This window comes from Podarcis raffonei, chromosome 4, assembly GCF_027172205.1.
Source record: "Podarcis raffonei isolate rPodRaf1 chromosome 4, rPodRaf1.pri, whole genome shotgun sequence".
Lineage (NCBI taxonomy): Eukaryota > Metazoa > Chordata > Lepidosauria > Squamata > Lacertidae > Podarcis > Podarcis raffonei.
Genome location: NC_070605.1, coordinates 52,863,188 through 52,887,945, shown reverse-complemented (window position 1 = coordinate 52,887,945; position 24,758 = coordinate 52,863,188). Strand labels below are relative to the sequence as shown.

General features: G+C 41.0%; 3 protein-coding genes across 3 annotated transcripts in view; all 3 read left to right on the top strand.

The window, feature by feature from the left end:
- GRIK1 (glutamate ionotropic receptor kainate type subunit 1) overlaps positions 1-24,758 on the top strand; it is a 254,449-nt gene that overhangs the window by 22,984 nt on the left and 206,707 nt on the right. The window contains exon 2 of the mRNA XM_053386552.1: positions 5,735-5,785. The gene's annotated coding sequence lies outside the window, so the exon portion shown is untranslated. The remainder of the gene's footprint in view (positions 1-5,734; positions 5,786-24,758) is intronic.
- Positions 15,080-16,065, top strand: LOC128412955 (claudin-8-like). The gene has a single exon (XM_053386568.1). It carries the CDS (start codon positions 15,380-15,382, stop codon positions 16,061-16,063), a length of 684 nt encoding a protein of 227 aa, XP_053242543.1. The 5' UTR covers positions 15,080-15,379; the 3' UTR covers positions 16,064-16,065.
- Positions 21,713-22,378, top strand: LOC128412956 (claudin-8-like). The gene has a single exon (XM_053386569.1). The coding sequence runs from the start codon at positions 21,713-21,715 to the stop codon at positions 22,376-22,378; it is 666 nt and encodes a 221-aa protein (XP_053242544.1).

The window sequence follows — 24,758 nt, the reverse complement described above, 5'->3', positions numbered from 1 at the left end:
ATATAAAGCAGATACTTTGAGGGGACATTCATTCATTCATTCCTCCTCACCACTATAAGCTGAATAAAGAGCATGAAATCACTTTGCGACTCTGAGTATATTTCACTTTGTAAACATTACTAAGCTGGAGAAAATTTGGAGGAGTGCAAATTTTGGAGGATTGGTTGTGTGTCAGTTCGTGCGTTTATGTTCGGAAAGAGCAAACTGAACTGAATTTCTCCTCCAGCCCTAGTTCTGACTAAGGTCATAGCCCTCTTCAGACATTCAGTAAACTGTGTAGCCTAACATGTGAAGTGTGTGTGTGAATGTGTGCAGGAACAAGCCTGCTAGCTCTGCTTTCCTTAGCCACATCTCTGTCATCCTCCACAAGTTTGAGGCTGATAGTCTGAAATGGGGATCCTGTTTCAGGGTTGCCAGCTTGAATAAAAGATTAGGGGGAGGGCAGATAAGCCCCACCCTGCGTGATTGATCACATGACATGGCATACACACACTATTTGAATGGCAATGCCCATCAACATGGGGGGCGGCCCCCTCAAATTTTTTTATTGGGGGCCTAAATGGACCTCAGCCCCTAGGAGTTGGCTCCTATACTCTGTTTGCTGAATGTCTGAGGAGGTCATGTGAGAAGCACAATCCTAACCTCTACTCAAAATCCTGAGCAGGATTTGTATCATTTGTATCTAATCTTTCGACTGGATTCCAGCAATCTTTGGGAGCATTCAGTTTTGCAGCCCAGTTCTGAAATTTAGTGTTCATTAGCGTATGAGCAAAATGGATACAGTTATTATTATTATTTATTTCATTTATGAATCGCTTCCTATAAAGCATCTCGAACCAATTTCACAATACAATTAAAGAACACAGTTAGATCACATAAAATTATATGGGTGCCTTGAAGTTAATAGGATAATTATTCTTAAAGCCATTGTGGGAGCAAAGAACCCAATTAATTTTAAAAACAGAGCCGGATAAATGAACACAGCCTGACAAAAATCTACTTCTGATGTTTTAGGAGCTTACTGGAGTTGCAAAAAGTTCTCTCTCGACTCCAAATGTATTCTTTGAATCATCAAAACGGACAGGACTGGAAATCCATTATCAGGCAGGGCAGAATTGGACTACAGGGATAAGACATTTCTCTTGTGAAGCTTAGATTGCCCACACCGTACATTTAAAGCACTCCTGCACCCCTGCAAGAATCCTGGTAACTATAGTTTGCGGTAGCCTTCACTGACCTAGTACCTTCAAGATGTGTTTGACTAAAATGCCCATCAACCTCAGGCCAGATTTGTGCTACCTGGGGCTGATGGGAGTTGTAGTCCAAAACATGGTAGAGCACCAGTTGGCAAAGACCACTTTGAGGCAAGCCATGGCGGTAAAATGGTTAAGAGTGCTCTAAATGTATGTTGTGGTTGTGACTTTATTCACTTAAGTAAACTTTACATTGATGCACATAGACCACATAAGAGGAAAAATTCTGCCTGAAACAAAATGTGACTAAGGTCAGATACGCTTACGGCATTTTAACTTTCCCCTACAATTCAATCATTTTAGCAATTGGTAATGATGGTGTAAACCAGGGGTCAGCAAACCTTTTCAGCAAGGGGTCGGTCCACTGTCCCTCAGACCTTGTGGGGGGTCAGACTATGTTTTGAAAAAAATTAAATGAACGAATTCCTATGCACCACAAATAACCCAGAGTTGCATTTTTAATAAAAGGACACATTCTACTCATGTAAAAACATGCTGATTCCCAGACCATCTGCGGGCTGGATTTAGAAGGCGATTGGGCAGTATCCAGCCCCTGGGCCTTAGTTTAGTGTAAAGAAACCCAGTTACTTTGCTGAAACCCCCACTATGGCTTGCCCTGTGGCCCTCTCTGGTGGGGGCAGGTGCTGTTAGCTGTGCTCTCTGCTTTTGCCTCCTCTTCAGTCTGATTCTTGCAGACGAATCCTGGCATTCCTCAGCCTGGGACCCAAGGCGGCTTACACAAATTAAAACAGCACAGATAAAATACAGAAGGCTAAGAACATATAAAATATAATAGTTAAAAATCAAATTAAATTGTAATTATAATAGAATTAAAACAATATAAAAACAAAACTATTAAAATACAAATGGCAAAAACGGCAGAGCACTGTTTCCTTGCAAATTTAATCAGAAAAAAACCTAACACAAGATTCCCTTCATCTGAATACACCCTTGGAACTTGGCAATTGCTCTTGTAATTGATTTATGGTCGTTCTTTCTCGACCCTTCTAGAGCATGGGGTCTAGGCTCTGCTCTTTCCTAGCAGTTTGTACTGTTAGACTGCCGTAATAAAAGTTTACTCCTTTACTTACAAAAAACACCCCATTCAACTATTCTGGACAACAGCCATACAAGAAATATGTAAAATAACTAAGCAAGTAATAGACATCACCCCAGAATTGGCCCTACTAAACATCTTCCAAGACAACAATGCCCATTTACACCACAAAGAACTCATAACCCACCTGCTCTCAGCAGCCAGAAACACCATAACCAGACACTGGAGAGACCTGTCAGGAGTAAGCATGGACCAATGGTGCCAAATAGTATGGGAAACAGCCCTACTAGAAAAATTAACTAATAAACTGAAACTGACACGGGGACAAACAGAAGAAGACGCCTTCACCCCGGTATGGCTCCCCTTTATCACATACACAACCCAACAGGACAATGACAATAATCCACCAACAGCATACAAATCAATATGGCTAACCTGATCCAAAACACACACACACCTCACTCAAACATGAAAACAAAGATCACCACAGCCAATCACAAGCAAACAATCACACCCTAGGCCAACCCCAACCTCTCTCACCACCAAAGGAACACAAGTGAACAACACAAGCAACGCTGACACCAAACTCTACATACATTAAACATAATAGAAACACCGCCACCCGACCCCACCCCCATCCATCTTCGCTCTCTCCACCCCCCCTTTCTTTTTTCTTTCTTTTTTCTTCTCCCCCTAATGCCTCAACAAATGAAACGGATTTGTAAAAATGTTACATGGAAGAAGAAGAAAAAATACGAGGCACTACACTTCTGTAAAACAAGAAAATCCTTAATAAAAAATATTAAAAAAACAAAACAAAAAACAAAAAACACCCCATGATAGGACCTGCCATGCCTCTTTCTCCAGGATATTTCTCACTGTGTCTTTTATGCCTCCTTTCCTATTTCTTTGAGACTTGTCTCTTCTTTGCCCTGTGGCAATATGCAATTTTGTTCCCCTTTCCCAGTATTTTTCCATCTCAGTTTGCTGGAGCAGTCTTCTTTCTTACTTCCTGGTTCAGTCAAACAGAAGATGAGATAAAATGGTTCCAGAGCTCAATACCTTAAAACCTGCAGGAAATGGAATTCCATGATTGAATGAACCTCAATTTAAATTTTTTAAACTCCTCACTTTACACAGAAAGCAAACACTTGGGGAATTTGAAAGGGCATGTGGGTGTGTATGCAGAAGACAATTTTTGAGAGCAAAACTTTCTGAAAGAATCAGGAGTGTGCTCAGATCATGCGTGAGGACTACAGTCATGTCTACTTAGTGATACACTATTTATCCTTCGATCTTTAAAATGAGTTGGAAAAGTGTTGGAGTTTTCACTTCAGAATGCCCTTGTACTGCTGTCACTTAGTAATTGATACTTAAGAAATAATGTATCTAGAGAAGTATGGCTATTATATGTGTGCAGCATAAGTTGGACCTCCTGAGGTGTCAGCAGGCACAGGAGTTAATTGTTTGGTAGGTTTAATAAACAGAATCACTGCACAACAGCTTATTTTAGGTTTTGTCTAGTGGTAACAAAGTGTGACCTTTTTGTTTCTTTTCAGCTGCCTAAAAAGTCACCATGAACCTATCATTAAGTATTGAGTTAGTTGTGTGTTGAATGCTCTGATTTTGCAACCCTAAATCAAATCCTGCTATTGGAATACAGTATTAAAATTAGGCAGACTTCATAAATGCGCACAATGTGTTTGGAAAGACTGTTCAGAACTTGGATCTACTCCTTTTTCTTTGTCAGTGGCAGCGGATAAAAAACTACAACCTTGTGTCCTCTTCCTAGGGAACAAGTTCCTCTTTTCACAGTGGGATATACATAATTCTAATTCTTAAATAAGCATAGGCAGTGGCAGGCTGCAAGAATCACAGGGGATAAGGGACTGGCTAGCAATGAATGTGGAGAGTTGGAGCATTAGGGTTGCATTGTATTCTAAATTGCTTTGGGATTTACACTCTGTGAAGCTGAGGCAGGCAAAGACCTACAGCCTAGCTGGGGCTCCTTAGCTCTGGGAGGAGGTGTATGATTCCTCAGCTGGCATAGACTCAGAACAGGTGAGGGTCAAGCCCAGATGCTTCAATCAGCATGCAAAGTATAAAAGGGCAGCAGATCTGAGGTGCTATGTCTGCCTAACTGCCCAGGTTGATGGACCTTGGCTTGGATGCTCAGCATCATCTCTGATGAACGTTTGCTCTTCTGTCCCTGATGCTGATACAGCAGATTAAAATTTGAGGCCATTAGTTCTTCTTGTCCTTAATGATGTAGAGATACACATTGTCAGTCCAAGGAAAGTATACCAGTTTTTCTGGAAGTCTGTGACAGCGCTTGATAGTGTCCACATGCAGAAGTGCTTGGGGCAGAAAAGGAGGGTTATAGCTATTTCCCCCTTCTCTCCAGTATTCAGGTATTGAATTTCTTTGTAAACAAGAAAGAAGTCAAGAACGGTGTTTACAGCCCTGCTAATGCTGAATATTTTTTCTTATTCTCAAAGGTGCTCTGAGAAAGCTGCATGCAGTAATAATGAGAATATATATATATATATATATATATATATATATATATATATAAAATTTCTCCCACTTCTGTAAAATATGTGGCGGAATGAAAACAAGTTTGCATGGAGAAAGCAACAAAACTATGATTTCTTTGCTGCATTTATTAAATTTCACATGTTTTGAATTATTGCCCCTTTGACCTATGTAAGTGCTTCATCATTTTGGAGGAAATTCAGGGGAGCTGAATAAATAGCACTGCTGTCAAATGTTTTTAGAAAATGTTGGTGGTTGACTGTTTTATCATCATTGCATTGTTTAATTTTTGCTTTATTGTATTTTAAATGGCATTTGTAAAATGCCCTAGGACCCTATTTGAATGAAGAGTTGTCAAGAAGTTACTAAATAAAAAGTATTTCTGACATTAAAAAAACAAAAATTGTTTATTTCAATCATTCTCATATTCTGTCTCATAAAAACACTTTCTATGTTTAGCTACTTTGAGCAATGATAATTTATCTTAAAGGGGTCACTGAATTGTCTGTGTGTTACATTGCAAGAAGATTAGTTGATTAAAAGCCATTTTAAACATTATTTTACGCAAAAGGCTTAGGATCCATTCACAGATCATTTAATGAGATATAGAAAGGAGAAATGAATCTTCCCAAAGTAAGTACATACTAGGTAGGATCTTGGTCTTCAGAAGGCCCTAGACTCTGAATCGTTTCCCTCATGCCTACAATGTAAAAATAAAACCTACATTAATTAAAACTGTGCATTCAATTTCCAAATGGTATCTTCTGCCTCCTCTTTGGCTGGCAATATGCACACCATGCACACCAATAAAATGCCCTTATTGTTACAGAATTTTTATAATCGTCATAAAAACTGATACTAGAATGTAATTATTATTATTTTATTTCAGGTCATGGAAAACAGGTGCTTAATGGATAACACTAGTGAATGAAATGACCAGGTAGGATGACTCAATCAGATGTCTAAAATCTACAGGATTCTGCTCTCGGTCTTTGTCTCTTATGACACTGGGGTGGGGGAAGCAAATAACATGAAAGGATAAAAGGAAGCACACCTGAGTTGGTTATGCTTTCAAGGTCCTACGGTTGCATAACATTCAAATACGACCGTGGGCCATGGTAGTGAGTTGCATATGTTGTTGTCTCAGGATCTGAAACAACTTGTGTTACAAGTCACTGCTGGAATGAGGTGAGAGTGGAACAAATGGTCTTGCCTTTGGGTGTTCTAAACAAGGATGATAAAGAAGAAATGCCCCTCAATTATACTTCATTCCTCACCAACCCCACTGGGTTAGAGCACCCAATGCTACTTTAAGGCAATTGGATCAAGCAGTTGCTTCATAAAGTCAGAGAAGAGCCTCAGGATGATCGCAGAGTCTGGGTTGGCTCATCTGAGGAGTGGTGGTCCTTGAGGCATTGCAGTCATATCATGTGTAGGCTTCTTCTCAGCAGATGTCTGTGCTCATGTTTAGAGCTTTGTAGTCTGTAGCTGTTGAATACACAGTTAGACTAATCTCCATGTGGCCTTGTAATTCTGGTAGTAAAATGAAAATAAAGTTGGCTAGGTTTCTAATAGTGTAAAGGACTGGAGCCTTGTTCACCCATTTGGAGAATTACATATGGTAGTTAATGACTCAGTGAGCCTATAAGTCCAGTGGATTGGTTAGAAATCATGACACTAATATTATCTGTTCCAGGCAAGATGCACACAAGGGACTCATCTATCTGGAAGGGTTCCCCTTTCATTTCAGTGGAATGAGTCCATTCATATAGGTATTCCTATGTGCAGGTGAACCTGTCCCTCCTATTGAAATTAATGGGAAGTTCTTGGAGCTCAGCACATCTTGTTTTACCCTCCCTTCTAGAGCGGTGTTACTACTGTTACTACTGATTGGCTAACAAACTGCAGCACTTTGCTTGTTTACAGTATAAAAATGCATACTGAACAAAACTTTATTTCGACTGATAGTTTTTTTGAGTTGCCCCAATAACATCCTCCAGACATTAAAAAAAAAAAACTTAGGCATTTATTGTATTATTCTCCCCCACCTTTCTTGATATAGATAGAGGTGGGGAGTATCAAGCCCTAGAAAGGCACACACACTTTAGGAGAAATGAGGTTTTAATGTTGTTGGCACTGAAAAGCAGTAGAGTGAATTACAACAGCAGTGGGAATAGCAACCAGTCATAAAAGCAAGCAAGAAGTAGTGCGTCTTTTTCTAGTGTTTTGGGATTAAACGGGCATACCGTTCCATTTTGCTCATTAAGATTAATATGCAACAACAACTTTAAACGATAATTTCCAAACTTTTGTTTGCCTGTAATTTGTAACGGCAATGTGCTTACAATCCAAGCGTTCAATAATTTAGCGACCATAAAGCTAAGTGTGTGGCTATTTACTTTTGCTGCCTGATGTATATTCATTATAAAGCGAAGATTTTTCTGAAACCACTACAAAACTCTTTGTGGAAGCCTAGCACTATAAAAGACTCATTGCTGTCTAGGGGCGTAAAGTTCTAGAGGAAAGGCAAGGATCCAGAAATGAAATACTCAACATAACAACCAAAAATATCTTTGAGATAAGCATGTGTGTTCATAAAAATAATCTAATAGCATGCATATAGTTAGGATAGCCAGGTGCTCTAGTTTGCAAAGGATAGTCCCTCATTTGCAAACTGCTTTGATGTTTTGCTATTAGAAAGTGGCATAAAAAGTTGTAAAATAAATAAATTTGAGTCCTGTACATTTTAAATATAAAAACTGTAAGAAGGAAGATCTGCAGGGGCCTGGATCTTGCCAGCCAACATTTAGCACTTAAAGAGAAGACTGAGAAACCACCTGGTCCCCTTCTTCTCCACTGCAGTTTGATATCTTTCTGTAATATATTTGTTCATGCTTATACATATTAATAAGCACATGTGCTGTGTAAGTGACTATCCTTCATTCAGTTAGATATTCTGCAAAAAAATAATAAGGAAAACCCCAGCACCACCCCTTTCAGAGAAGCACCCCCATCCTGAAAGGTCAAGGGTCAGTGAAATCAAAGAGTTTCTGTTCTTAGTGTCAGTAATTTCAACAAAGTCAGGGTAGGGAAACTACACCGAAGGCAGAAAGCGAAGAAAGAGAATCTACAGCTGCTGAATTTATTTAAGGATTGTAAGGATTTATATGCCAACTTTCAAAACAAAAGCTTATCCAAGGTGGCTTACAAACAAATACCTTAAAATTCTTTAAACTCTAAACTGAAAAAGCAGCACAAAAACCATTGAGCAGTAAAGCTGAGGAGTATCTGGTCACTCGAAACAGCAGATAAGACCCATAGATAGCAAACTATTGCATAGCGCTTCCTGGTCCTCATTTCTCATTGGCTATGGAGCTTTTAGGCCAAATTGTACATTACGTTATTCATATTGTTTTCCTTCAAGGTCTTACCTTTCACAAACACCAGGTCCAAGACCACCAGTTTAGATAGAGATCCTGGCATGGGGTAGGTGGCTTTAACCATTTGCTTCCTCCTGCAGTCTCACTGGATCCAATAAAACACTGTTTTCAAGCCCAATTGCAGCATGGTGGGGAATTATTGGTGGAAATCACTGAGCATTGCAAGGGGAGGGCTACAACTTCCCTCCCCAGCTGCATCCCATGTGAAAATGCCCCCTGTGTGGCAATAAGGCTGTTTTAGCTCCAACCAAGCCTCATGAGTCTATGATAACAGTTTGGTTCAAATTATCATTGCAACGTTGTTTCCCAACAGTATGTGTTTTCATGTGGCAAGGGCTAGCTGAGGTTCCTTTTCATCTGACATGATTGTAGTGCTTGGTTTCTTAATTAAGCTTATTTGTTTTATAGGGAAACCCCCCCTCCAACCTCATCTTGCCCATTAATGAACTAACTCTGTGAGTTCCAGAGCTTGCACATTCCTGCCAACAGATATTGGTTCAATGAACTCATGCTTTCTCTGTGAGTTTCTGACAAAAGCAAACAGAATGACAGTTTCATCTAATAAAAGTGCTATTGCCTATGGAGGGAAAAGGTCAATTAAGTCATCACTTTCAAGTTCGTGTCAATACAATATTGCTCTCTCATGCATATTTACCAGTGTCTTGTCAACTCAAGATTTAGAACTACTGTACATACTGATTGTAAGACCTACTGAAACCAAAAACTCAATACAGTCGTATCTTGGCTACTGAACGCCTTGGGAGTCAAATGTTCTGGCTCCTGAATGATTGAAAACTGGAGGTGAGTGTTCCGGTTTTCGAATGTTCTTTTGAAAACCGAAGGTCCGATGGGGCTTCCATAGCTTCCGATTTATCAGAAGCCACGCTTTGGAAGTCAAATGTTTCAGAAGTTGAACAGACTTTCAGAAAGAATTCTGTTCAACTTCCGAGGTATGACTGTAGTTAGTTAGGCAGTAGTTAGGATGAGGCCCCATGGTTGTCACTGAGACTAAAGCACATGAAGGAGGCGAATGTTTTTAAAGGCTAATAGCAGTTTGGGGTCAGGAGTAATTTTAATTTGGATCACAGATGGGGACGGTGAAATTTCCTCTTCACATTTGCTGTAGTGACAATAAATTCTGATGTGCATGCCTAGTATTAAACCTATAAAACCGGACCTGCTTCTAAGTAATGTGTTCAGCGTCATATGCAGTTGGGTCCTGAGACAATGTGTGTCAGTTTTGATGGAAAACGCCTTTCTCCCTCAATGTGAGTTGAAGTAAAAGACTCCTTATATGTAGAAAGAAAGAAAGAAAGAGAATAGTTTTGCCTAAGGTATGGTTTAAATGAAATGCAGAAAGTTCACCAAGAACTGAGTATTGGATACAGGGGTCCAGGGGGTCCGGGTCATGTTTAAGTCAGGTTGCCAGTGCCAGTCCCTGCAGCATTACTACATCAGGGATTCATATCTTCGGGGCATCCTGCGGAGCATGTAGAATCCTGCACAAGCAAGTTATTGTTACACAGAGCCATGTTTAAATGAAGCTACTAAAACGCTGGCAAATTCTCATGAGGACTTTTTAAAATGTAAGTCCTCATGAAAATTTGCCATGCTTTTAAATTGCATTTCTCCTGATTCACACATTTGAAACACATTTTTGCAAGCAATCTCCAATAATATAATACATTTTATATGTTATTTTCATGAATATATGCATTATTATGCACACTTTCCCATAATATATGCATTTTTTGTACACAGTATTTGACTAGAGAGCTTCATTGCTACATCTCAATCCATTTAATTTATTTATTTAGCAAAGATTACATACTGCTTAATCAAAAATATGTCTAAGCATTTAAAAATAGTCTCAATAATTCCACTGCGTGTATTGTTTCAGGAAGGGCAAGCCCCACTATGTTTCATTATCAACATCATCATCAGTTAAGCAATTTATTTAAGTCCCATTAAACTAAGACAATCTTAAAGTTCTGTTTTTAGTTGTGAACTTCTTAATAGACTCTTCTGCCAAGCACATTTTTATCTGTATGTTTTATTTTATCATTTTTCTGTTTGTTTTCTTACTCTGGGCAATTCTCAGCATCTGTCCCTGGATCTACAGTCATGGACCTACAGGATATATCAGCTGTCCCCTTTGGCAGCATAGCTGGTTATCAGAGCCAATCACCTTGCCAACTTGTGCTGGGTGGGACTCCCCCTCCTGGTACACCAACAAAATTCTCAGCGCTGAGTCCTCTGCGGGCATCATATTTAGCCCTGATTTAACACAAATCAATACAATCACTACCCAATGGGACTGAATGCTGGGTTGTTGCTGTTTTATTATCCATGTAGCAACTTTTTGTTCATTCAGACTATTCTTGCTAGAATGGAATGATTTTTTTTTTATTCATTTGTGAGAATTGGAAGTTGAAAATGTCCACAAGCTAGATGCAGCTGCCCCAAGAATAATCTATCAGTATTACAAACTGGCACAAAAATATTAGGTATCAGGGCCCAAAACTCTGTGCTAATATTTTGGGTGATTTTATCTGTTACTGAGCTACTTTGCTTATTTATTTGAACATTCATAACCTTGGCCCGCTCTTTCACATAATATAAAAAGGAGGCTCACAACATATATATAGCTAGTCTATAAATATCCATGGTATATATCTACACTACCAACAGAAGTATAGTGACCAGATCAAGTAATAGCACCTCTGCCTTGGTCAGACCACACATGGAATACTGTGTCTAATTCTGGGCACCACAATTTAAGAAGGATGTTGACAAGCTGGAATGTGTGCAGAGGAGGGCAACCAAGACGATCAAGGGTCTGGAAACCAAGGCTTATGAGGAACACTTGAAGGAGCTGGTTATGTTTAGCCTGGAAAAGAGGAAACTGAGAGGAGATTTGATAGTCATCTTCAAATATCTTAAGGGCTGTCACACACAAGAGGGAGCGTGCGTGTTTTCTCCTGCTCTGGAGGGTAGGACTCAAGACAATGACTTGGCTTCAAGTTACAAGAAAGGAGCTGCTGACTAAACATTTGGGAAAACTTTCTGATAGGAAGAGCTGTTCAGCAGTGGAACAGACTCCCATGAGAGCTGGTGGACTCTCCTTCCTTGGAGGTTTTTAAGCAGAGGTTGGATGGTCATCTGTCATGGGTGCTTTAGCTGAGATTCCTGCATTGTAGGGGGCTGGACTAAATGACCCTTGGATCCCTTCGAACTCTATGATTATATAATTCTATAAAACATAATTTAAAACATTAAAAAAACACTAGTTGATACTGGCTTTTTAAAGAGAAATTCATATTGTGATGGCTTGGTTCCAGAAGACATCTAAAACAAGACAGGGGTGGTTCTACAATCAGAGTTCCATGGAGCAGGGCCTGCCACCCTAAAGACTTAGTTCCTAGTGAAGGCAAACTGAACCTCAGGGGCATGGGGAACCACCAGAAGCTTCTCTATTGGAGAATCTCAGTGTCTGAGGTGTAGCACAAGGAATCAGACAATCCTCAAGGAAATTTGGACCCAGGTTGTTTAGGGCTCATTGAATTTACATAAGAACCTTGAACTTGACCTGGGAGCATATTGGCAGCCAATGTCACCTTCCTGCTGCAACCCCCTGAAAATCTGTTTCAGTGGAGGGCCCTCCCAAACAGCATGGAAGGTGGGGGGGGCTGCAGGGGGGAATGAGAAACAGGAGGAAATGGCCTCCCCCTCTCTTAACATTAGTAGACGCCTTAGTTGGATCAAATGTTGTTCTGTGAGTGAAACATCCGCAATGGATTTCACCTAATAAAAATCAGAAGCTGTGGCATAGAAACATTTCAAACCTTGCATAAAAGTCCAGGGCATGGAGAGCTAAAACAAATTTCTTACATTATAGCTGTGTGTGTAGGAAGAGGAAATAAGGTTTGACACAATGGCAGTTTTATTCACTTAGACAAAGGAAGGCTGTCTCTGTGTGTATGCATGTGTAAAAGAGACAGAGAGGGAACAATGTTTTGTCTATATTTGGAGAGTGTTTTTGGTTGGCTGCAGCATTCTTCAACAATTTAAAGTGAGTTGGCCCTAGCAGGGGTGCAGACACACTCCATTAAGGTTGAAAAATGTATTGGGCTGACAGTGGGACAAGCTCACTAGTGCTCATTCACTTCCTACCTACCAAGCCACAATCTGACATTGAAGAACTAAAGGAATAGAGCAAGAGTTCCCAGGCTGAAATTTCTGCTTTTGTTATGTCTGCTGGGGACTGTCTATCAAACTTTGAAACCACATGTATAGTAATGGGCACGCAGTCTTCTGCAGTGGTTGCAGTTCTTCCAATTGCAGGTGAGGAGGTTTTTGATAAGAAGTACTACCTTTTTATATATTGCAGCAGTTTTAATTTATACAGCACAATCACATAATTAATTTCAGCAGGTAGCTGTGCTATTGATTAATTTACAAGGTTTCTGAATATCCTATATAAATTCAGAATTGGAGTGGGTCTGCATCATACATTCATTACTTGTACTTTTTAACAGGACTATTTCTTAGTGCCTTATCTTAGTTAAGGCAGATTTGGAAGACTTGAGGGGAAGATGTTATTAGGTGAGGAGTTACAGGGCAGAGAACATTGATTTCAGTTATGAGGCGGAAATGGGCAAAAATCCAGGCTGCAGTACTTCCCTAATTATGCATCTATTGATTTGATAATGAGCTGAATATGGATTGCACCATGTATTAATCCAGGGGATGGTAACATCAGGCTTACTGGCAGTATCTGGCCCTAAAGGCTCCCTTTGATCAGCTTTCTCCATCCATTCGTTGACTGGAACTGGGCCTCTCATATAACCAAGATCTGAATGCTGGCAACTTCCAGCTCTGCCACCACATCTAAAAAGTCAGTGAGTTTGTGGGCTGCTAATATGAGAAGCCAGACAACCAATGCAGAGGCTGGGATGGAATTCTGACCCAAGAAGAAGGTGGCCCCAGCCTCTACCCTGAGGATATGAAGCCACAGCTATAAATTCTAGCACAATTCACCCTAGTACAAACTGTGTGCCACCAGCACAAAGCTAGGAGTAGAAATGCATGTCAAACCAAAGCACAATGATCTTCTTCACAAACTCCACACCCAAGTTACCAGAGCATAGAATGTGCATATACATAGCATATTATCAAGGACTGAGGCTAGAAATTTCTGTTTTTACCCATTACACAGCTTGTGACAGCACATGTTTTGCTTCTTCCAACTCCGATCAGTTCCTGCGTAGCTTGCGTCAGGAAGCACTTCACAGGGGCACAGCTGGGAGAGGAAAGGAAGCTGGATTCCAGCTGGGGCCAAAGTTAGGAACATGGGCTGAGCCTGCTGGATCAGATGGAAGTCCCATCTGGCCCAACATTCTTGAATCCCATTGACCAACCAGATGCCTGGGGGAAGCCCCACAGCACTCTGCAACAGCACTCTGCCCGCCCGATTCCCAGCAGCAGTTGATAGCTGGATCAGTCTTTACTTTAAACCATACTTTTAGCTCTTATGCTAACAGAATATTTATCAATCTTTTAGTACCCACAGGGCCCCTTCAGATATCCTTTTTATTGCTGTCAGGGCAGTCGTAAGCAACCTGGCTTTCAAAATGATTTGCACCTGCAAAAGTTTTGGGGCAGTTATACTACTCTGTTTTAAATTAGTGCTTAGCCGTGATTTCTTTCTGAAATCCTGTAACCTTTTCATACTACAAATGTCCTGGGTTTGGGTTTTTTTGTCCTGCTTTCATTGTGCAGTAGCCCCTCTAGATAGCAATAATGTGATAGCGTTGCAGAACAACTAATAAACCTCTAGCATGCTGCAGATTCCACCAACAATATGTTCATCTGGAGGGACTGAAATCCAGGGGCAAGCTCTTAACCCATGTACAAGCTTTCAGTATTACCTCAGTTGATCTTGACAACAGCGCTTCTGCACGCACAAGTAACCCTATTCTGTTTGATCAGATTGTCCCACTAATATTTACAAAATGTGATATTTGTGTAAAGCTACTTATGTGTAAGATGCGAGCAGGAGAAACTGGCTTAAGCTTGTTATGTGATCCCCCTGCCACCTGACCTCTCTCCGGCTGAGTTGCTGCTGTGTACCAGGATGGAGAAGGGGCATGGTGCCAGCCAATCTGGTGTTCCTGCCAATGCAGTGCCCACCTCCACCTCCCCTTTTACTGTTGCAGCATGCAGCAGGGACTCAGCTGGAGGGAAGTCAGGTGAGCAGTGCAGGCTGGTCATGCTGTCCACTACTGTCTACACTGGTTGGCAGCAGCTCTTCTGGATTCCAGACAGGGGTCTTTCCCAGCCCCTATGTAGAGACACCAGAGATTGAACCTGGGGTCTTCTGCATGCAAGGTAGATGCCTTACCACTAAGCTGGGGCTGTTCCGATGATGAATTTGCCTGTGGGGTATACTTCAGCACATCCACAGCAGTGTTTTGAGAGTTTTAGACAACTATTGCACATCACAAAAATATTTTAAGGAGTTTTCTATGCAAACATATCTAATCATAGGCTAATGAGCACAACTGTAGTTGAACGCTCCTGTGGGTTTTCTCTTTGGCTCGTTGAAAGTTATTTGGGGTGGAAACTTAATGCTTGTTTACAGATTGTATATTAAAGCCATTTGGCTCCATTTCAGAATGTTTATGTACTATCTAACATTTTGCCAGGAGGGAAAATAAAAAGGTAAATGACAGAATTTCTTCAGAGACACAGGTGTGCCTTTCAGAAAAAAAAATTCTGGTTGCAAACCCTGTTGTGTTTGACCTTCCACTGGCTTTGAAAGTTGTTAAACCTGATAGATAACTCCATCCTTTCCAAATGATGGGGGCAGTGGAATGCTCCACTCCAAGCAGTAAGGAAGCAGCCGAGTGCTAACCAGCATGCATCTGATTCAAACTGGTCTGAATTAGCAAGCGTTTCTGCAGGTGACAGCTGCACAAGCTGCTCAAGAAAGGTTTCTCTTCTGCAGACGACCTGAACCTGCAAAACGAACAAACACCCTAAGCCCTGTGCTTGAACAGAACGTATCTGGAGCCCTGTTCTGGAAAGAAGAGATGGCTGCCGCTTCTGCTGCTTTGCAGTTTGCTGGACTGATCCTTGGAGGCATTGGCGCAGTTGGGACTTTCGCCATCACGGGCATGCCCCAGTGGCGAGTGACTGCTTTCATTGAAAGCAACGTGGTGGTTTTTGAAACCTCCTGGGAAGGCCTGTGGATGAACTGCATACAGCAATCTAACATCAGGCTGCAATGCAAGGTCTACGACTCCCTCTTGGCTCTGCCTCCTGACCTCCAGGCTTCAAGAGGTCTGATGTGCGCAGCTTCAGCCCTGGCGTTCCTTGCTTTTGCAGTCGCTGTCCTTGGCATGAAGTGCACAAAGTGCACAGGAAATGACGACCGAATAAAAGGGTATATTTTGCTGGCAGGTGGCATCACTTTCATTGTGACTGGCATCGTCGTGCTCATCCCGGTGTGCTTCGTTGCCCACAACATCATCCGAGACTTCTACAATCCAGCCATTCAGCTGGCTCAGAAGCGGGAGCTTGGCGAAGCCCTCTACATAGGCTGGACGTCTGCCTTCTGCCTCGTCGCCGGAGGAGCAATTCTTTGCTGTTTCTGCCGTTGTGAAGAAAAAAACAGAAGCTATCGATACTCAGTGCCTTCACAACGCACAGCCTTCCAGAGCCATCGTACGCCAAGAAGAGCTGAAAGTTCGTACACTAAAAGTCAGTATGTTTAGTCTTCCTTCCAAGGGAAGTATCCTTTCTGATCAAACTTGGATTCTAGAAGAACTCTGCTAGTACAGCATGCTGTGTACAATGGAGCAAAATCCAGGAAACTGGCTGTGACCTCTAAGACAAAGCAAGCTCTAGAACACAAGGGAACGTCTTCAGATATTTCAGAGCAGCATCAGAAATTCGAACTGAATATTGTCCAAGGTTTTTGTATTTTTTTATTAGCATTTATTAAGGGGAATATGTTTTCATTCTAATAGTAATTTGAAATTGCTTTGCAGTGGGGGGGGGTAGGTTATGTTACAACAAAAATTCTATCTTATTGAAGTCCACTATGATCAATACTATATTAATATGCAAAATATAGCAGAGGCTCTTATTGGGAGGTGAAGGGGAAAATGAAGGTGGGGGAAAACTTCTCTAAATCTATATTTGATTTTTTAAAACCATATAAAGTTTTTATTGAAGTGTTGCTTAGCTGTGTAAAAAAAGAAGAGGAGTGATGTGCTTGAATATTTTAAAATTTCAAAGTTTTCAAAGTATACATTCTACATTTCCTGAAAACATTTTTTTTTGCCCAATAGTACTAACTCTTCTTAGAAGTGATAAAAGGTTGTGTGCTTTCTTTTCTTGTTTTTCAATCTAACTATATTCTACCATTATTTTCCTGCACATTATTGTTTGTTCTGTGGCAAAAGAGTTTTAACACGTTTTAATAAAAATATTTTAAACTTCATCTGTTTCGTGTGACCTTCCTGGCGATTTGCAGGGTGCATTAGGAAGAATTGTAAAGATATACGTAACCACAACAACATGCAGAATGGCAGCCATGAAGAAGCATGTGGCATGCTGTCCTGTAGGCGAATTCTAATGCAGTTTGGCATCTTTCTGGAACTGTATGTGGCAGATGGAAAAATGCACAAATGCTACAAATCCAAGTATAAACACTAACAAGGTTTGCCTGTGTGTGTGTTTGTGTGTGCATGCATGCATGCAATACTCACAGTGCACTTTAGCTTAGTTCATTTGACAGGTCTGTAGGGAATGCAAACCATTCATGTTACAGTAGCTGCTAAGACTGCTTGCAATTTTTAAAAAGGTTAACTGAATATATAACCAGGTGAGTCACACAGCATATAACTAGAGTTTTCCGAGCGTACTGTACATTTTTTGCTATTCCAGTCTTTCCACCAGCTGAACTGGATGCCAGCCAATTCCCTCCCTTCCACAAGACTTCAGCAAATTCCCCACCCCAAAGACTTCAGCACTGCGGTAAATGTTTCTTATCTTGACTCTCCACCCTGTCCTACTTCCCACCCCCACTGCTGTGCAGAGTTCTTTCCCAGAAACATATTCAAAGTTACTCTATTGGTTTGTTACTTATAGAGGTATTGGTCTTATTTATGTGACAATGTCCTGATATGTTGAAGATAACCTTTCTCTCTTTAAACTGCAGCAGAATGTTATGTGTGCCATGCTGAAGAACTAACAAAATGTCCTTTAACTGTGGAAATGCTTTCCACTGTTAGATTATTTTCATACGGGAGCAATTTCGTGCAATCCAGCTGAGTGTCAGGGCCCAGGGAGGAGCAAATTAGCACACTCTTGGGCCCTGCTGGCTTGCCTTGTGGTCACCCACTTCTACTGGCACCACCACCCACCACCTGGCAAGGCTCCTCAGGACTCCAAGAAACCTCTCTCGCCCTCGTGCCTCACTCTGAGCCATGGTGTGCTTCTTCAAAGTGAAGCATTCTGGCTGAGGGGCCCAGGAAAGTCTAGCCATTTTGCTGTGGCTAGAAATTGTTTTTGTTTAAATAATAAAAAAATAAAGTTGTAGGTTAATAAAGTAACTTTAGTAGGAAGAGCTGCTGCATTAGCAATAGAAAAACAATATTTATAGCAAGTGGGTTGAGAGGAAGAGTGAGGATGGCAGATACACAACTCCATACCCTCCAACATTTCTCCGATGAAAAGAGGGATAGTCCATTCCAGAATGATAATTTCACTATTTATACCCCACACATTTTATTGGGCTGCCCCAGTCACTCTGGGCAGCTTCCAACATATATAAAAACATAATATAACATTAAACATTAAAAAACTTTCCTGTGCAGGATTGCTTTCAGACAGCTCAGGGGTCGGATAACTTTGTACCCGCCAACATTTTGCCAATGAAAATAGGGACATCCTAAGGAAAAGTGGGACATTCTGGGATCAAATCAGAAACCAGGATGGCTTCTCTAAATCAAGGACGTCCCTGGAAAATAGGGACACTTGCAGGGTCTGCATCTCAGGCAGTGCAATGCTCTTTGTTTGCTCTGTTTACTACTGAATTCCAGGAAAATTGTTGGAACTGGGATGAGTGACAGAAACAGCTTGCCATGTGCAACAGCCTCTATCTATTTGCATTTCCAAATGACTAACATTGCATGTGTGAATTAGATGTAAGAACATGTTCCAGGAACATCAACTTAGCTGGGAGCATGCAGTCTCTGGGAGAGTTAAAACATGAGGACGGCGGGTTTACACTGATTCACAGGGGCAATAAATTTTCTGTCCCATTTGGCAGCCCTACAGAGCCTCTGCTAAATAGCAAAGCAGTAATGAGAGTGGGAGCTATCCCTTCATGGGTTTTCAACAGAATAACCTGGTTTGCAGTCCAAAACTGGAAACAGGACCTCAGTCTTTATAATGAAGATTGTTACTCAACTTTGTTTTAAAGGTTTGCTAAAAAATAAATAGCAAACTAAACCCACAATATTCTTTGGAATTCTGGAAAACACATTCAGATACAGTCTATGTTTGTGGCATTCACAATACCTATATACTCATCTGTCCTGCTGCTATTTCACTCCCCTCAGGCTTCAATACCAGTAATTATTCTATCATTTGAGATGACAAGAGTGTCTTTCAGCATGGTTACACCTTACACACAAAAATAAACACAATCTTCTTTTTAGTTGGTGCTGTTCCTCAAATATTTCAGCTCTATTGCAAATGTTAGCTACAGAGACTGGTATGTGAGCAGCTTTAGTTCGTCAAGTGGCTCACCTGACTACCAATTTTAATTGCCTCTCTGTCACAAGTCCTGAGGAACTTGGGCAATTTAAGCAAAGGCAAATGTATCCCTGATTCCTAAACAAACAAAAAAATACCTTTGAAGCCTCCAAGAAGGAAGGGCAAGAATGCACTTGCCTAGTAGGTGCCATCTTCCGAGGTAATCCGTGAGGCAGTTTTTCTGAGGCAAGCTGCTGAAAACAAGAAATTGCAGAGACACTGTGGCCCTGATACAATTTGAGACAGCTTTGTGGGGAGTAAAAGAGGGCACGTTAAGAGTTTTGTTTTTCACATTAATGTTTCTATACTGTGCCCCAAGTTTCATTATTTTTGACAGTTTTGGGGGTTGTGGCACTCAAAAGTCTGCTTAACCTGAATGCCTTCATGCTACTCAAGTTTACGCCATCAAAAAAGTGACATTTCCCTGGACTTTGGACTCTACACAGGATCTTTGTACCGCTACCTAATATATATACATATACACCTTAATATTTGCTTACATACATATGCTTTACAATTCTCCTGGAGAAGGGAAGAACATGGGGCACAATATTATTGTGAGGAGAGAACAAAACTTCATGGTGAGTGCAGAATGAGTCTGTGCTACTGCACTCTCAATCTCCAGTGCAGGAATTCCCAAACTTTCTACCCCCAAGGTCCACTTGAGATGGCTGAAAACTACTGAGCCACCCCCCCCCATCACAAAAGGATAGTGCAGGGACAGAGCCAGTTGCAAAATGATGACAGATGGAGACAGAGTTTGGCATAATCAGCTGGCATCACTTTCTACTGATTTCTACTCCATCTTTTGAAATTGCTAAATCCTTTTGCCATCGTGTTTTTCTTGTGGTGTGAAGTTTCAGAGCTCAGCTTTCCACAAGCTTTAGAGGAGACATTTGCTGAGGTTATTGTGACTCAGTCTCCCCATTTTAAGGGGAATTTGGAGAATCTCAGGGTCCCTTCCAACTCTACAATTCTATGTTACTGTGCCTCCCTATGTATTTTTTTATCATTTCTTCACCCATTCTTCTTGAACTATATCTTCCATGCCCCCTCCACAGAACCCCTCCCAGTTTCTTTTCTCTCTCTTCCTTGGTCCTTTTATAACCACATTTTCCTCCCACTCCTGGCTGTTTTTACTCAGCATGCAAGGAGTTGCTAGTGCTGGCACTGGTCCAACCAAAAGCCTATGTCGTGGCTGTATGGTGGGGAAAGGCAAGTGAGGAGGCGCTGGGCAGGCTGTGGCACCAAGGCCCATCTGAAAGTGGCCGAGGAGCCACTGGTGGGTCATGGCTCACTGTTTGAGAAACATTGCTCTCATGCATCATTAATGGCCTAGAAATTCCAGATTGCCGAATTATGTCCCTTTCCTGATGGTAGGCTTTCTGATCCAGCGGAGTCTTCCATGATCAGAAAGTGGGCAGGACATTTTTCTTGGCTCCCCCTTCTGTCTATACTGGTTCCCCTATCTTTTTTGGAGGGGTGGGGACACAGCATAGGAGGTGACAGGAGTGGCTGCTGCAAAGGAAACACACATTTCCCCTTTGTGTATTAAGATCCTATTAGCAAACTAAGCACATCTCGTGAGAAAGTTGGCCAGAACTTAGAAAAGACATATAGTAGGGGTGAGCAACCTATACCTCTTCAGATGTTGTTGGACCACAGCTCCCACCATTCTTGTCAATTGGGCATACTGGTTTGGACATATGGGAGTTGTTGGCCAACAACAGCTGGATGAGCTCAGGTTGCCCACCCCGATTATATATAGGGTTATAAAGACTAGGACTAGCTGCCTGAGAAACAGTTTCTATCCAAATGCAATTTTGGTTTTAAACGCAGTGTAAGGTAGTCTCTATGGGAGTATATTGTATTTAATTATGGAGTATCAGAGTTTTAGGGGGTTATCCAGGCTGGGATAGCTGGGATAGCAGGCTTGTTGGTTTTTGAATGTCTGATGTAGATTTTTTCAATTTTGTTGTTCTGTATGGGACAATGACAATAAAGATTATCATATCGTATCATATATCCACACACATGTTCATATTCTTTTGTTTGCAGCATTGAAAAACTTCTAAACTCAACATAAATAAACCTTACAATTTTTTTGTCACCAGTAAATTGTAATGTGTTTATGTGATGTTTTTAACCGGAAAACGTGATTAAGCTATTGTGCTTTGACACTGATGCAATGATTATTGCTGAAAAATAATTATTAGTGCTGTAATTGGATATCTAAAATTAGAGCATAATAATTTAATTATAGCATGTTAGCAGCACTCGAACACACAAAAAACAACAATGTCAGGTAGAATATGTCTGGACTCACCCTTGCACAGAATCTGATTGGCCACAAAGGTATTGGGCCTTGACTCACTGTAGAACTTTAGATGAAATATATAGAAGCTCCTTCAGGTTAGGCGGAAGTGGATTTCTTCCTCCTTGTTCTTCAGGATTACAGGCACAGTCCATCTTAAATTCATTTGCCACATGAAGGAACTATGGGGAAGATTCTTATGTTTTGGGGAGAAATGCAAGATCTTCTTTAGAAAAGTATTCCTGAATTATTTTTGCTTGGGCATCGCTTTCTGAGAAGCCCCATGGCTTGCTGTGCATTGCAAACTGTGGCCCTGTTGCTTGGGGGCATTGGCATGGTTGGGACGTTAACCGTCACTCTGATGCCTCAGTGGAAAGTATCTGCCTTCACAGAAAGTAACATCATAGTCTTTGAGACCATTTGGGAGGGCCTATGGATGGTGTGCGTCAATCATTTCAAGAAGCATCAGTGCAAATTCTACGGATCCTTGTTGGCCCTTCCACCTGCCTTGGAAGCATCCAGAGGACTAATGTGCACAGCATGTGCCTTGTCAGTTATTGCCTTTCTGATTGCCATTGCTGGCACAAAGTGCATCCGATGTCCTGGCAGTAATGAGCAGATGAAGAACAAGATTCTGTTGGCAGCTGGAGCAATTTTCCTTCTGACTGGGGTCATTGTGCTGATTCCTGTTTCCTGGACTGCCAAAAACATCATCGAGGACTTCCACAATCCAGGAATCCAGTTTGGCCAGAAACGTGAACTGGGACCTGCACTCTATTTAGGCTGGATCACCTCAGCATGTCTAATCAGTGGAGGAGCCATATTTTGCAGCTTTTGTGGCTCTGCAGAGAAGCCTGGAAGATACCGAGATTCATCGCCATCCAGTCGCAGACTGAACAAACCTGAACATATCAGGATGATGCCTCTAAGTGTACATTCTTACGTCTGATTATTTCAGTGTTGCATGTTGAGCTTGCTTTGGACAACAGCAGAATTCTTTCAACTTATATATACACCAGTGAGGCCAGAGTCACCCAGATCCAATAAACACAACTCAGTTGTGCAAAAAAAATTTCCATGCATGGATCTGCTATTTGGATGTGCAGAAGTGTGTGGGATTTGACACACCATAACTATATATCGCTACCCAATGTATTGGCTTCTGCATTAGGCATTGTCTCCACATGGGTAGCAATATGAACACCGTTCTCTGCTGCTCCTGAAGTTCTCTGGATCAAGGTGAATATGGTTCTTCAGCATTTTAATGTGAAATGCAAGAAACTTTTTTGTTTGTTTAATGTAGCCTAATTTTCCAAGTTATATTAAAAACACAGTGCCATCGGTTCTTTAGGATTCAATGCTTTTTACAAGTGCTTTCAGTTATATTCTGAACCTGCTAGAAGACCCTGGCTTCATTTATGGGGCTCTTTAGGCAAAATATGTTATATTATTACAACTAAAGCATTCTAATCGCAGTTTCTTCTTCTGGTTCTCTTATTCAATGTAGCAAGCATTCAGACAACGAGAACGGAAGGGGAGAAAGAGGTATCTTAAGGCCCACATAACCATATTTAGTTAATTGGCGGCATTCAGCTTGATGGGTCAAAATTGTTTCAGGAGGTTGTAAAGGAAATTAGAGGCAAGGGGAAGGGAAAGTGTGCAAGAATAGCCAGATAAGTTCCCTGGAGCTATTTTATCCAGACTCCAGATAAATTTTAATCAATGCAAGATCAAGTTGCCCACAGTTTCACCTAGAAGGAATTTGTTAGTAAATGTTCAAATGATAAGAGACATAAAGCTACAGCTGTCCTTGAATTTTATATGCAATGACTGACTATCCTATATAATAGGGAAGCCCTTTTTGCCAAGTGGTATCAAATTTCTTATATCACCTGACTATTCCGTGAGCAGATGCACAAGTTTGTGTGGCAAACTACCTTTCTGGCCCCCAGACCTGGTTAACAAAGAACTATATAAAGCTGACTTAGACCACAGGCCCATTTAGCTCAGTATTGTCTACACTGACTGGCAGAAATTTTCAGGATTTCAAGGCAGGAGTCTCTCTGAACCTCACCTGCAGACACTAGGGATTTAACCTGAGACCTTCTCCTGGGATCCAGTGGGTGGGATTCTAGTTTTAGGAGTGGAATCCAAACACTGCCACACTCAAATATATTTTTTCCTGATGCGTATTATTTTAAGGAATACCAGGGCTGCTGAATCAAAGACCAGTTTTTCATAATTCAGTAATAGTTTTTTTATAAACTAATTTCAGATCAATCAATATGAATAGATACTAAAAATGGCAGACATACTGCATAAATACACATTTACGTTTGAAGAAAGGCAACCCTATCACTTTTTTTGGAGAGTAAATGAATATCAAACATTTGCTAGCCTCACTTGTCAGGCTTAATTCATCTTTCTAATGCAGTTATGTACATTTTCTGGTTTCAATAATCTCAGATTACCAGTTATTACAACATTGTGTCACAGTATCGACTTGTCCCTGAATAAATCAACCGTTACATCCGACAGCCTGAACTTTTTTCTTCCGATCCAGAAAATACATACCGTACCTTAGATGGAATGTGCCAACAGCTGACAAAAACCAGCATCACACACCATGAAAGTAGTGAAGCTTTGCTGACATGTGACATGGGGAGGGACTGATAGATAGATCTGAAAAACAGTTCTGAGACAGTTGCTACTATAATTCCGGGTCAGAGGCCCTTGCCCACGTGTCTCTTCCGAAGGAGGTGTGGAGGGCAGCAACATGAGAACGGGCATTTTTAGTGGTGGCTCCCATTTGTGGAATGCTGGCTTCTGGGAAGCATACCTGGCCCCATCACTGTCTATTCTTAGGCACCAAGGGAAAACATTTCATTTACCAAGGCTTTAGACCCTTAATTCAGAGGACTGTGGCTCCTTGTGGCCTCTTCCAGTGGGTAGGATGTCTTACATGTACCTATATGGTTGTGTTAGTAGGTTTTTATTTTGTTCAGGTTTTAATCTTTATATTATTTTGTAAGTTGCTCTATTTTGTGAAATAGTGACAAGTGCAATTAACAACAGCAGTCACATCTGTTGCTCCACTGAACAATAGTTTATCTTCAGATTCTAATAGCTCGTATAGATCATAGACCTGATCTCAAATTAAAACATTAGTAAGTCAGGTCTATTTTAATTACTGTGCCTTGATTGCGACACCAGTTTCGTTATTGCTTGTGTTCAGAAATACAGGAATATATATTCATTTAAAAATAAATTTATCTCTCCTTCACCTTTAAACCTAGGGCCCCAAGATGAAATTAAATTCATCCATATAA

Coding starts and splice junctions, on each gene's coding strand:
- LOC128412956 (XM_053386569.1), top strand. CDS start 21,713: ATGGCTTGCTGTGCATTGCAAACTGTGGCCCTGTTGCTTGGGGGCATT.
- LOC128412955 (XM_053386568.1), top strand. CDS start 15,380: ATGGCTGCCGCTTCTGCTGCTTTGCAGTTTGCTGGACTGATCCTTGGA.